Below are 13,392 nucleotides of genomic sequence, written 5' to 3'. Positions count from 1 at the left end.
TGCCAATAAAATACTTTACGCAGCCAAGATCTTTCAAACGGAATGTTTTATGCAAAAAATTCTTGACATCAGCTATACTCACAGGATCATTGCCAGTAATTAATATGTCATCAACATATATCAATAAGACAGTAAAAGACTTGCCTTGCCTTCTGGTAAAAAGTGAGTAGTCCGCTCTAGATTGCACAAAACCAGCAAACCGAATAACTTCTGAAAATCTAGAAAACCACTGCCTTGAAGCTTGTTTTAGACCGTACAAGGATTTATGCAACCGACAAACCAAATGCTCCTCCCCCTGTCTCCGGAGCCCTGGCGGTGGAGACATATAAATCTCTTCATCCAGATTGCCATGGAGGAAGGCATTGTTGACATCGAGTTGAGAAAGGGACCAGCCACGGGACGCAGCCAATGCAAGTAGACAACGGACTGTAACAATTTTAGCAATAGGAGAAAAGGTGTCCTGATAGTCAATACCTGCCAACTGCGTGAAGCCCTTGGCTACCAACCGGGCCTTGTATCGTTCAATGGAACCATCAGACTTAAGCTTGACTTTGTAAACCCATCGATAACCAATCGGGGACTTCCCAGGGGGCAGCGTGGTGAGGGTCCATGTACCGTTGGCCTGCAAGGCCTCCAACTCGGCTCTCATGGCATCCTGCCATTCGGGGACAGCAGCCGCCTCAGAATAGGAATTCGGTTCACGGACTGCACTAATCTGAGCAACAAAAGAGGAGTATGCAGGAGTGTAGCGATGATAAGAGACAAAATTTTCCAACGGATAGCGAGTACCTCTGGTCGGACCTGGCGAGAAGGAGGACGATTGGGAAGTGCAAAGATTGGATTGAGGCTTGTAGAACTCGAAATCGGCGAACCGGGCCTGTGGCGCAGTGGAGCGAGTGGAGCGACGGGACAGTGGCGGGGCTGGAGGAGCAAGCGGGTTGGGAACAGCCACAGGTGGAGACGAGGGAGGAGGAGAAGGGGGAGATGGAGGGGATGGTGACCAGCCTGGCACCGGGGACGACGGAGGGGTAGGAAGAGGGAAGGACGACAGAGGAGGCACGAGCGGCGGTGGAGCATGCGGTTTGGGCCGACGGGAATACCGGCGAAGGGTGACAGGGGGCCGGACTGGTGGAGGCGGAGGTGGAGGCGGTAGCGAACAAGATCGTGGGTCTGGGAGCGGCTGAGAAGGTCGCGTCTCTGGGGATGGCTGAGAAGAAGAATCAGTCGTGGGAGGCATCTGGGAGTCAAAAGATGAGTCAAAAAAAGAGTTAGAGAGAAGTGGAATTGGGCCTGGGTCATGGGCCAACGGGGCAGAAGGAAGAGTGGGCTGAATGGAGGCATAAGGAAACACATCTTCATGAAATCTAACATCTCGACTGGTAAAAATTTTCTTAGTCGATAAGTTAAACAATTTGAAGGCTTTTTGACCGACCGGGTAACCAATGAAAATGGAAGGAATTGCTCGGGTGTCAAATTTATGAGTAGGGTGCACATTAGTTGCATAAGCTAAGCAACCAAAAACTCGAAGATGAGAAAAAGAAGGCGATTTTGAGTAAAGAAGCTCAAATGGAGTTTTGTAAGAAAGGATGGTCGAGGGCAAGCGATTGATTATATGGACGGCTGTGAGGACACACTCCCCCCAGAATTGTGAAGGGAGGTGAGCTTGAAATTTTAAAGCACGAGCCACTTGTAGAATATGACGATGCTTGCGCTCCACAACCCCATTTTGTTGAGGCGTGTAAACACAAGAATGTTGGAAGACAACGCCATGATCTTGAAAAAACGAGCGAAGTGAAATAAATTCACTACACTTCTAAAAGTTTGAATACGAGAGTCAAATTGAGTGAGAATGTGAGCAAAGAAATGTTTCAAAAGTGGTTGTGTTTCAGCTTTGTGCTGCATTAAGAAAACCCAAGTAAATCTGGTGAAGTCATCCACAATAGTAAGGAAATAAAAAGCACCAGAAAGAGATGGGTGTCGATAACGACCCCAAATATCACAATGAATTATTTCAAAAGGTCTTTTAGAAGAAATAGAACTATGACTGAAAGGTAATCGACTCTGCTTAGCCAAGGGACAAACATAACAAGCATTATTTGGCTGAATGGAAAAATGTAGGAAATTCTTTGCTATGTGACTTAAACATGGAGAGGAAACATGGCCCAAGCGATTATGCCAAAGATTGGTAGGGGAAATGGTGAGGTTGCAAGATGATCTGGAAGGACTGGTTGTCTCCGTCGCTAGTGCCACCAAATAGTATAGCCCATCACGTTCTTTACCCAAACCAATCGTCCTCTTCGTAGCCAGATCCTGCAAAACACACCAATAAGGATAGAACGTCACTGAACAATTCAGACCTCTTGTCAAACGGCTAACCGACATTAAATCAACCTTAAACTTTGGCACAAACAGCACATCATGTAAATAATATATGGTACTCAGAGGCAAAGAACCTGTGGCCTCAATATGCACTTTTTCTCCACTAGGTAGCAAAACAGGCGGTAATGCACAATTTTTATTTGTATTCAACAATTTAGAGGACGAAGTAATATGATCGGTCGCGCCGCTATCAATTATCCAATTGCGGGAAGCGACTGTAGACAAACCTGGCTGCGTTACTGCATTTGCTTTGGAACTCGAGCCAGTATTTGGATTGGGCTTTTGGGCTTGTTGGAGTGCAGCTAAAAAATTTTTAAATTGGGCCTCAGATAAAGTAATTGCTGACCCATTCTCCTCTTCTACTATGCCCGTTGCAGTAACCTGGTTTGCAGCAGTGTTCTGCTTGGGAAAATTTCCAGATCCTTGCTTTGCCTTGGGATGACCCGGAGGAAAACCAATCAAGTGAAAACAGGTTTGGACCCAATGTCCTGGATCACCACAATAGGTGCAATGCGGCCTTCCCCTTCCTCGACTGGAACCAAAACGCGTGGTGAAGCTGCGTTCCGCATTCCGACCGGTCTGAAAAGTTGGTCGGTCACCACGACCTCCTCTGTAGCCAGTATGGTTTGGCCGGCCACCGCTCCGAACAGCCATGGCGGCGGCGTTCGAACTGGGCTCTGCTGCAGCATGTGAAGACACAATGAAACGCTGCTTTTCTTCTTGTGCAACGACAGCATATGCTTGTCTGACACTTGGAATGGGATTCATCAAGAGGATTTGACCACGGGTTGCACTGTAAGTCTCATTGAGTCCCATCAAGAATTGCATGAGCTTTTGTTGATCTGCCTGTGTTCCTTGTGGTGCTTCTGAATAAGACGCCAATTCATCCCATAAACTTTTTAATTTCGTGTAATATGCTGAAACTGATTGTTGTTCTTGCCTGAGTGAAGCGATATCTCGCTGAATTTCAAATATGCGAGGTGCATTGCCTTGTGAAAAACGCTCACATAAATCTTCCCATACTTCATGGGCTGTAGGATAGTAGATGATACTGTCAGCAATTTCAGAACTTACTGTGTTAACAATCCATGAATGGACCATGTCGTTGCATCTTGACCAAGTAGCATATCCTTCTGGGTCAGCTTCGGCTGATGGAGCTTTGATTGAACCATTCACAAACCCGAGCTTGTTTTTAGAATTGAGAGCCAATGTCATAGCCCTCTTCCAACCTGTGTAGTTGTCTCCATTCAAAGGCTTGGAGACTAGGACCAATCCAGGGTGGTCTGAATGATGAGTGAAGAATGGATTTGAGACATCAGATTTTGAATTATCTGATTTGCTGGGATTGGATGGTGATGGTGGAACGTTATCACCAGCCATTGTGATTATGGCTTTGTGAATTTGATGTTGAAAAGACTAGAGAAGAGTCAGGATTATGCGTCCTGCTCTAATACCATGAAAAACAACAGAAACAGATTTTCAGGAAGTGATGATTGTTGTATTGATCTGTATACCATATATACAAAGATACAGCTTGATTCTAGGATACAAAAGGGAAAACTATTCGTGGCCTATTAATGCCTAATTATATAGAATTAATTGTGATGATACAGAATGAATGTGTTGAATGTTGACAGCTAATTGTGCTAATTGTGCTCTACTTTCTAACAAAGAAGGCCGAGTGATATCGACCTAAAACCTTCCAACACTCAACTCAATACGACTGAAGATTTTGACAGAGTTTTGGTGTCAAAGTAGACAATGTACTTGTTTTGGAAGGTGAAATTCTATATTTATCGTGTGAGGTGAGAGGAAATGGATTTTCTTCCTAGGATGAGGACACGTTAAAGTGCTCCTAAAATATCCTTTTTTGTGATACGGATGATGTAAGTATGCTCTGAAACCCAAAGAAAATATTCCTTACAGACTGTCGTTGAACTAGATGGGCACTCACAATGTCAAGCAAATTAGGAGAGTGAAATCCACACTTCATATTTCTTTTTTTAGTATCTTAAGTTTTGTTCTTTTGTAGTGTGAATTGTAAATATGTGATGCTAAGAGACTATAAAATGAAACATAGAGTGTGAATTCAACTTATTATTGTTACTTTTCTTTAATTTACAACGCTAAACTTATATTTTCGTGGATGGGGATTGAAAATTAGAATCATGATTTGCGGACAAGCAAAATTTGGTGCAAGTAGAAAGAGCAGGTGTTCTTGTCTGAAACTTGAAATAGAAATTTACTAGCTCAGGCCATCAGTGTGACTTAAACATACCAAAACTTGAGCAGTCTGGGACAACTTCAGCGAATGAGAGCTTTCCTCCTTGATAAGATCCCGAAGAAATTGCAAGCCAGTGAATAAATCAATGAGTTAAGCGACTCAAAAGTTCCACATCAGTGTCTTCACATGATAATAAATTTCTAGATCACTCAATGTTAAACCAGATATCCAAACCGAAGCATTTTCAGCTCAGATTATTATTCCAGTTATCGCAAAATCTCCCATGCCGCCCTGTTCAAGGATATTGTTTCCTTTAAGGATACTTATCCGATGAGAGGAATAAATGGATTTAACTTTCACATAATCAATCCCCTTGAGATACCTGGCTGTAAAAAGTTTCACACAAAGAAGACCAATATCTTAAGGACCTTCCAGCTAAGCTTCGCCAGGAGGCAAGAGTCATATATATAAAATTCATCCAATATTACCCACCCCCCCCCCCCCCCACGGCAAATACAGTTCCATCGACTTTTTACTCCGCAACAGATCTATTGGTAGAGTTGAAACAAGTCATTAAAATTGTAATGAGCAATCCAACTGCTCCACACAAGTAAATGTGACTCAGGCTATTGTTCTATCTAGTAAATGAAATGAACCCCCAGCACCTAAGAATATGACATGCACTGTTGCAAGTATATTTAAGAATCAAAACTTTTAGTCAACCACTATAGTGTCTTGCTAAAAACTGGAGGCTTGTTCTTCCTTTTTCATAAAGATTTGATCCGCAGTGTATACAAGGAGTATTTCAAAAGTTCTCATTTTTAAATGAATGAGATTTAAGAGCCTAACCTATGGTGGCCTGCCCGCTCTCAGATAGTATCTCCATGTTGCTGGCCAAAACTATAATGCATTTTAGCAGAGAAAGTCAGAAACTAAGCCTCCAGTTGCCCATCACAGCATGTCGTGGTTGAGGAAACACACTACTTTATTGAAGGCCTTTTTCTCTTCTTGATGTCCAAGGCAGGATCAGAAGACGACTTTTCTTGCTTTAACTTTTGAACCATAGTGTATACCTGCACCAGAATAACAACTAGAGGGTAAAACTCATGTCATATTTAATACATAATGTGTAATTGATGTTTCATAATAATGATTGGATAGGTTGCTAATAGTTTCTATGGACCGAAAGTTTATATAGCTCTGGGCTACTAGAAATTTGTGCTCAACTTCAGGGTAAGTTTTAGAGGAATATATTTGACAGTGTAAACTATCAAAAAGTAAAGCCAAGAATGTCTCTCACAGAAGCACTGTTTAAAGTATAAATCAGATTTCAAAAGATGGGAAAACCATCATCATCCGAAATAAATAAATGTATAAAAGAAGGAAAAGAATTGCAGTATTGAGGTTTATTATCATGACTCATGAAATTATGTTCTATTGGGACCAGTTGATTGAAAACACAAATTATGTTCTACTTTTTTACTCCACATGCATTGGGTTATCGAAGTCAAATATAGATTTTTCTTAAAAGGAAATACAAAAACCATTTTTCTCCATTCACTTCCCTTCAAAACAAAGAGCTATAGCATAACCAAAAGTATTTGAAACTGTTTCTTTGCAATTACTTTACTAGTCAACGTCAAGAACATTTAATCAGTAGGATTATCAGATCACCTTTCTTACACCAGATGTCAATCCCATGTTTGAAAGAATCTCGGCATCCACACATTTCCAAGGCACGATTTCGTTGTCCTGCTTGCTAACCAGGTCATTCATCCCACCTTCATGTTAATGAAAAGCAAACTATGATGTGAATACCAGATACACAAAGCAAGATGGGTACTTCTTGTTTCCTGTGATGGCTATTACATGTGTACGGCAAGTGGAATTAGTTTTTCTTTTTCTATCTTCTTTTTGTGCACAGAAAGTACACTAAATCAATATTCAAATACATGATTTCTTTTAGTCTTTTTGGGATCGGGCCTTATACTAGGAGGTATAGGGGTGGTATTATTTACCAACCCCATTTATTCTGCCTTTTCATTGGGACTGGTTCTTGTTTGTATATCCTTATTCTATATCCGAACAGGGAGTGAAATCCACACTCTCCATTTTACAATCTACACTCCTTGTTTCTTTTTTTAGTTGAAATTTCGATAAGGAGACAAAATTCAAGTCACTAAAGACGAAATTTAGGTTACTAAAAAAGAAAAACATGGAGTGTGGATTGTGAAATGAGGAGTGTGGATTTCACTCCCCCAAACTTATACATAAAATGCAAGTTTGTTTTCGAAACAGCTATTTGTAGTTCGTACAGTAAAAAATTTGGGGGGGGGGGGGGAGGAAGAGGGGGAGAGAGGGGGAGATCAAACCTTCAACACGTAAAATCAACGATTCCACATACATCTTGAGTCGAATATGAGAGAAAACATGGACATATTCTCCCACATGTTCCCTGGAAACTATGTCACACGTCTTTCTGGGGTTAAGTGTGAAATACTTATTCAAATATTGATCAATTGCCTTTCTCCTAGGAACCAATCCAACTTCTCCAGCCAATGAGACAGACGGGAACTCCCAGAGGCCAGCAAGCAACCCTTCATCAGGCCTTTTTACCAGAAGAAACTTATTGTTGATTTGGTGTCCGTTTGATGATTCCTCATCTCCCAATATTTCCACAACACATACAGCAGAGAAATCATGTCTTTGTTTGGTCTTTACCACCTTAACTGGATAATCTGTAACCACCACTGAACTATCATGCCTAGATATTGACAATGCACAACATTGGTCAGATACAGGACATGTGCCGCAGCTTGGACTTGTTGGCGTACATACAGTTGCACCAAGCTCCATTAGAGCCTGATTGAAGTCCCCAGGCTGGAAAGGGTCAACTAATTGGGCTGCTAGTTTCCTATTCACATAAACATGAAAATCAAAAAGTGACGATAACATAAGTTAGCATTTGACAAACTTTTAAGGCCAAGACTTACAAATGGTCCCTGTGGTTTGACCTGATAATCAATTTTACCCCTGTTCTTTTAACTGTTACTTGAGTCAATCTAGGTCCAAAATACAGTTCTTCATTTTTTACCAAAAAAACGGTGGTGCATGTAATGAAAACAGCGCAATTAACTTTATAGATCTCCTTGATTCCCTTTAAAGTAGTGATAGCTTCCTGAACTTTGTGGGAAAAAAGGAAGAATGTGTTTAATTTGGACCAAGATTGACCATATTGCAAACCAAAGGGTGTTATTAGACACCTTTAAACCACAGCAGCAACATTGATAATCACCCCAAACCACACAAGCCTTTCGTAACTTTCAGCCAATTTAAACACAATGCCACCAAAATGAATACATGGCACTGTTATCTAATATTTGGCCATACAAGGTTTCCTTACCCTTTATATCTATAACAAATGGAAGAAGTAAATAAGTTCGGTATTACAACTAGAACAAGCTGTAAAGATACAGAATGCCATTATGCAATCCACATCAATATATGTCTGAATCGATCAAACTGCAAAATATTTATGCTTGGCTAAGAAATTTCACAGATAAGGATAAACCATAATTTAAGCAGAGAAAAGGATTTCAATGAATAGAAAGAAAGTTTATTTATAAAAACAAAAAATGGGTATAATAACAGCAATAAAAAACAGATGAAGTTCCTTCCCCTTTGAAGATCAATTAAGTACAGGAGTAGTGTTCTCCGATCACCTGGTGACCAAGGAATTGGTAGTCAGTAACCATTACACCAAAATCCAAAGGTAGGTGATAAACCAAAGAACGCATGGGTTTCACTTATTTACTTTCAGTGTTATTCTCCACTGTCAAATTTAGATCCAACGATGACTGACCACAAATTCCTTGATCAGCAGGTCACCAGAAGAACACTCCTCTTACGTTCAAATCTTGTTATAAAAGAACTAGTCATCCATGAGAAACAAAAACTCACCAAAATTTCTTGACAGTCAAAGAGTCTTTTGGATTGGCAGAAATAGCCTTTAGTCTAGCAATCACCCTTATTACATTTCCATCCACCACTGGAACTGCCTGATATAATCATTCTTAGAAAATGCTCATTCTTGATCAAACAAACATCAGAGGCGTCACTTACCTCTTTTAATGCAATTGAGGCGATCGCTCCAGCCGTATAGTCTCCGATTCCTGGTATTTTTAGTAGCTGAGAAACTGTTTTAGGAAACTGATCTCCTTCTGCAACAATCTTCCTAGCTCCCTAACAACATGAACATAAGAGATTGAGCTAGGGAAACTTTTTGATAGGATTAGGAAACAAACAGCTGTTTCTGTTCAACTTTGTTTTTCCTTCATCTTCACCTTTATTTAACATAACAATATGACATGCATCAGATCATTATGAACAACAACCACTTGACCAAATGTCCAAAAGCCTTCACCCTAATACTATACATGATGAAGATGGAACATCCTGCGTAGAAGGTACTCAGATCACTTGCAGCTCAAAGTCTTAATACCCTTATAAAATAACTGGTAGACTACAAAGTGTAACAAAAGATTATTATAAACTTTGAATCAATTTATATCTATTGATTATGGAGCAGCACAATGAATATGAATACGAATCTGCTTTTACGTTAAAGTTTTTTACAACTTGAAACCATTTCCTGTATTGATACTGGTAGAGAGCACAATTTATAATGAATGTATGCGACATTAAGTATCTTTCTCTAAATCTTCAATAGAGGGGTTCCTTTCTAGAATAAAAGTTCGGCAAAAGTTCATCAAAGCATTGAATCAGTTCATAGATAATTAAACATCAAAATATTTTGATTTTCAAGATCATTGTTTATGAAGCAGCAATTCTTTTTCTCCTACGACCGTATTTCACATTCGTTGAGAGCGTGATTTTGGGAAAAAGAAATATTTGGTAACAAATTGAATACGGGAGGAGTACTGAAAAGTGGATATGATTTCTAACTATTATCTTCTCTGCAGACTGGGATTCTTTATAGAGTGACGTAATTACTGATCAATGATTCCACCCCAATTTCCAGATGTCACTAGACACTTCCACATGAGAAGAAGCCCAAAGTAACAATTTTCCAGAGTTACCCGGTGGCCATATACAGATTACAGATGGCATAATGCAGCTCTTACAATTACACCTAACTTCTTTTGTTTCAGGTTTAATATGATTGAGCTAGAAACAGAAAATATAAAACCTGAAGCAATGAGAAACCTTGTTAGAGAGTGTATTTGCTGCCTCTGTCTTCTTACTTGTTATGGCCGTAGACCCCTAGGGGTCAATCATTTAGTAATGCTTTGAGTCACTTTGATTCCTTTACCAGAAAATAAAAGCAAAGTTCAATCAAGGAATTTGACCAAAAGAAAAATCAATTCAATAGCATCATGAAATATTCATGTGATTCAGATTTAATTATAGACTCAAACTGTCTTCTAGCGTAGGTGACATACACCATAAACTTCTATGCATCAAACCCAACCCTATATTTCTAATGATAAACCAGAAATGTTGAAAACATTGCTTTCTTAGCTCTTCTTAGATTTCATAAAAGAAAGCAAAGTTTAGATATTATATTGATAAAAATATAAACATGAACTCACTTCTCCAACCGTACCCCTATGTGATTTCCGAAGATTTTCCTATTCCTCTCGATCCAACTGACCCAAAACACAGCCAAGATGCTGCACCATAAAGGACTCCTGCAACCATTTCTCCACTGAGAAGAAGCATGTTTTTCACTTAACAAAGAGTGGCACTTTCCACCTTCCTGCACATGGTTGCCTTATTTGTATCACTGCGAGTGTTAACTCTGTCATGCACAGCAACACAACCTAAAAGCTTAACCTTCTGAGGTGCCTCAGCCTTCCATATTGACCCAGCTATTGAAAATTCTGGATAAGGAATATTTTCACACAAAAACCTAATGAAAAAGTTCCAAGAATACCTGACAACTCCAACCTCCATCTTCTCCCATCTCTGCTCTACTATCGAAAAGTCCAACTCCTTCTAGCAAAACTAACAGGGAAGACAACTCCCCCACCTCCTAATCATTTAAATTCTTCAAAACCGAACCCCAAATGCCAGATAAGAGATGTTAATTGCAGTTCTGGCTACCATTGCACTATGATGATTTAGTAACAGAAACCAACGAAATAAGTTCTTGAAAGAAGAATCACCCACCCAAATGTCTTCCCAAAACGTCACTCTTCCCCCATTGCCTGTCACCAGTTAGCAGCACTCAGCTCATATGCCCTTCCCTGGGCTGCGACTTGATCCCCAAGAGCTGGTCTTCCGCCAAAACCATTCCCACCATAAACATGTTCTATCCTAATGACTGGATAGCCACTTCACCAAAAAAGCTTTAGTCCCACAAGGTAGGCTTCCAACCCCAATCCCTCTCTCTCTCCCTGGGTTGTGATCCCACATCCCTTTCCTACCTAACAAATTGCTCCATCTAACACTCCTATAATCCACGCAGTACAAAAAATAAAACTAAATCATCATCAGGTTCTCTATCCTTGCAGTTCCAGCTGGAATTCTAAATAATGACAGGTGATATGTCTGCAACTGCTGGTGCTTGATGATGTTAGTTCACCACCCATAGAGAACTGCCTTCTTCATCCCTTTGATCTCCTCTCCTAAAGGGATCCCAAACTATTTCATGGGCCATAAACCTACCCCACAACACAACCCTGCTGCCAACCTCTCACTTCTCCTCTCTTCCGTATTTATTCGACCGAAGAGCACTTGGTTTTGTAAAATTTTAAACTGGACAGCACTCAATAACACCACAGTAGTGAAATTACCATGCAGTCAGAAGTCACCTTATATCCTACAACATTTCGCCTCACATCTTTCTTGAGAAGATAGAAACTCTAAGGTTCTTAGGTTCTAAGTTCTTCACTTGTTGTAGGGTAAGTAAACTTCCATTAACACTTCAATTGCACTATCAACCTGATATTATTTGACAAAACTAATTGCATGTTACCATATTCCAAATGCAATCTTCTCCTCCTGTGTATTAATCTAACAAATCTAATAAATGGTCGGTTCAATAGTTCAAACTCTTTACCCGTAACCTCATATAATTAACAAACACTAGTGTAAACGAACATCGGAAACAACAAATAAGACATGTTTTTAGCATTTGAGCAGAGATAGCACCTCTAAGAGAAATCGTGCTCTTCGATAGTATCCCAAACCAGCCCACATTTCATTCACCTCCTGCAAATAACATCGAGAGAGTCATTTACTACTTCGTTTCGAAGTTCAAACCTAAGTTATCACGGTTACTCAATCAAAATGTGAATGTGACTGAAGCTAGAAAGAGAGAGAGAGACCTCAAGAGAAGCCTGAGCTAAGCTGTGAATGGTGGGCCATTTGCTCATCCAACGGTTGAAGTACTGAATCACAGTCTGAACCCTAGTCTGCTGAAGCATGACTTCCGAGACCCACACCCTGTACACTCTGACCTCCACGTCTTCCTCTTCTTCTCTCCAAGGCAGGTCTCTGCGGTTGAGGCCGTACCATTTCAGCAGAGCCTCCCTGATTTTCTCGGTCTCGTCTTCGCTGAACAAGTCTTCGATGTCTTGTAATTCTGGTTGCTTGGCCGATCGACACCGCCTTAGGGTTTGCCTTCTGTTGGCAACGGCTGCATTGGCGGTCTGCTTCTTCTTCTTCTTGACTACCATGGTTTGAGGACAGAGTGGGAGTGTAGGATAGGAAGAGGAGTGCGAGGAGGAGGAGTGGTGAAGGAGAAAAGAGGAGAGAGTGGAGTGAGAGAAGAGGAAGGGGGAGTCGTGCCGTCGTGTTGGAGGGTCCGGAGCCTTGATCAAAATTCAAATTGGGTGGATACGATGAGCTGCCTTATGCCTAGTTTCTTCTTTTCTTTTTCATTTTTTCTTGCTTCTCTTTTGAGACTTTGGCTGACAAGCTAAAAAAGCACACGTAATTAACTAACGATGGGTTATGGCAAATGAACAATTCTCACGGGTAAGCAGCATATTCACCATCTCTTATGATTAACGCATAATAACTTTTTAATTTTCTAATCCAACCATTCAAGTTGTATAATGTAATACAAAGATTAGTTCTGTAAAAAATCAATCAAATTGAAGACCTTTTAATTATTCATTTATATGAAATACATAGACGGTTCATCATAATAGCAGTAAGTGTTGTTAGAACCGTCAATTTATTTGATTCAATTAGATAATTAAACGATTTCCGATTCGATTGATTTTTTACAGAGATGATCTTTAAATGCTAATTTAAGATATGGACCGTTGGATTATAAATTTATTAAGTAAAAGTGAGTTAATCGATAATAGGGGTGAATATGCTTGTTCACCCAGGGGTGAACCTAAGAATTGTTCATGGCAAATTGAGAAAATTTATTGCTTCAAGGCACGTTGAAACAATGTTTTCTTTCCGGCTATATTTGTCCCCATTACTTGTGTGCAAAGAGGTTAGTGCAAATAAGTCTTGTGGATACAATAAAGCCTAGCAATCTTGTTATTGTTGATCGGCGTCTTGCACTTATGGAGATCAATCCAACACTCGATTAAAGATTTTCAAGAGACTCAAGGTTGTTAGAAACTATATCTACAGTTTTATAGTTTTTAGATTTTATCTGTGTAAGAGAGGGGAAGATTGATTGAATGGTTTCATTGGTTTGAAAGAAAGAAGTAGAGAAGAGAGAAAACAAGTTTCTTGATATGTTAATCTGCAGAGAATTGTCCCCTATATATAAGAGTAGTCATGCCTTTTGAAATGAT

General features: G+C 40.0%; 1 protein-coding gene across 1 annotated transcript; it reads right to left on the bottom strand.

The window, feature by feature from the left end:
- Nucleotides 1-5,177: 5,177 nt before the first annotated feature.
- Nucleotides 5,178-12,479, bottom strand: LOC133734885 (adenine DNA glycosylase). Its single transcript, XM_062162515.1, has 7 exons — nt 11,956-12,479; nt 11,780-11,839; nt 8,726-8,845; nt 8,564-8,661; nt 6,976-7,517; nt 6,278-6,384; nt 5,178-5,676 (listed from the first exon to the last, which is right to left on the bottom strand). Exons 1-7 carry the CDS (start codon nt 12,304-12,306, stop codon nt 5,584-5,586), a joined length of 1,371 nt encoding a protein of 456 aa, XP_062018499.1. The 5' UTR covers nt 12,307-12,479; the 3' UTR covers nt 5,178-5,583.
- Nucleotides 12,480-13,392: the final 913 nt, after the last annotated feature.

The sequence above is a fragment of the Rosa rugosa genome, chromosome 2 (genome assembly GCF_958449725.1).
Source record: "Rosa rugosa chromosome 2, drRosRugo1.1, whole genome shotgun sequence".
Taxonomy (NCBI): domain Eukaryota; kingdom Viridiplantae; phylum Streptophyta; class Magnoliopsida; order Rosales; family Rosaceae; genus Rosa; species Rosa rugosa.
This window is presented reverse-complemented; position numbering and strand designations above follow the sequence as displayed.

Bases quoted from the DNA above. Each gene is read 5' to 3' on its own strand.
- LOC133734885 (XM_062162515.1), bottom strand. From the start codon at position 12,306: ATGGTAGTCAAGAAGAAGAAGAAGCAGACCGCCAATGCAGCCGTTGCC. The intron at 11,840-11,955 runs GTCTCTCTCTCT...TGTTATTTGCAG, and splicing joins TAGCTCAGGCTTCTCTTGAG to GAGGTGAATGAAATGTGGGC. The intron at 8,846-11,779 runs GTGCTATCTCTG...TCATGTTGTTAG, and splicing joins GAGCACGATTTCTCTTAGAG to GGAGCTAGGAAGATTGTTGC.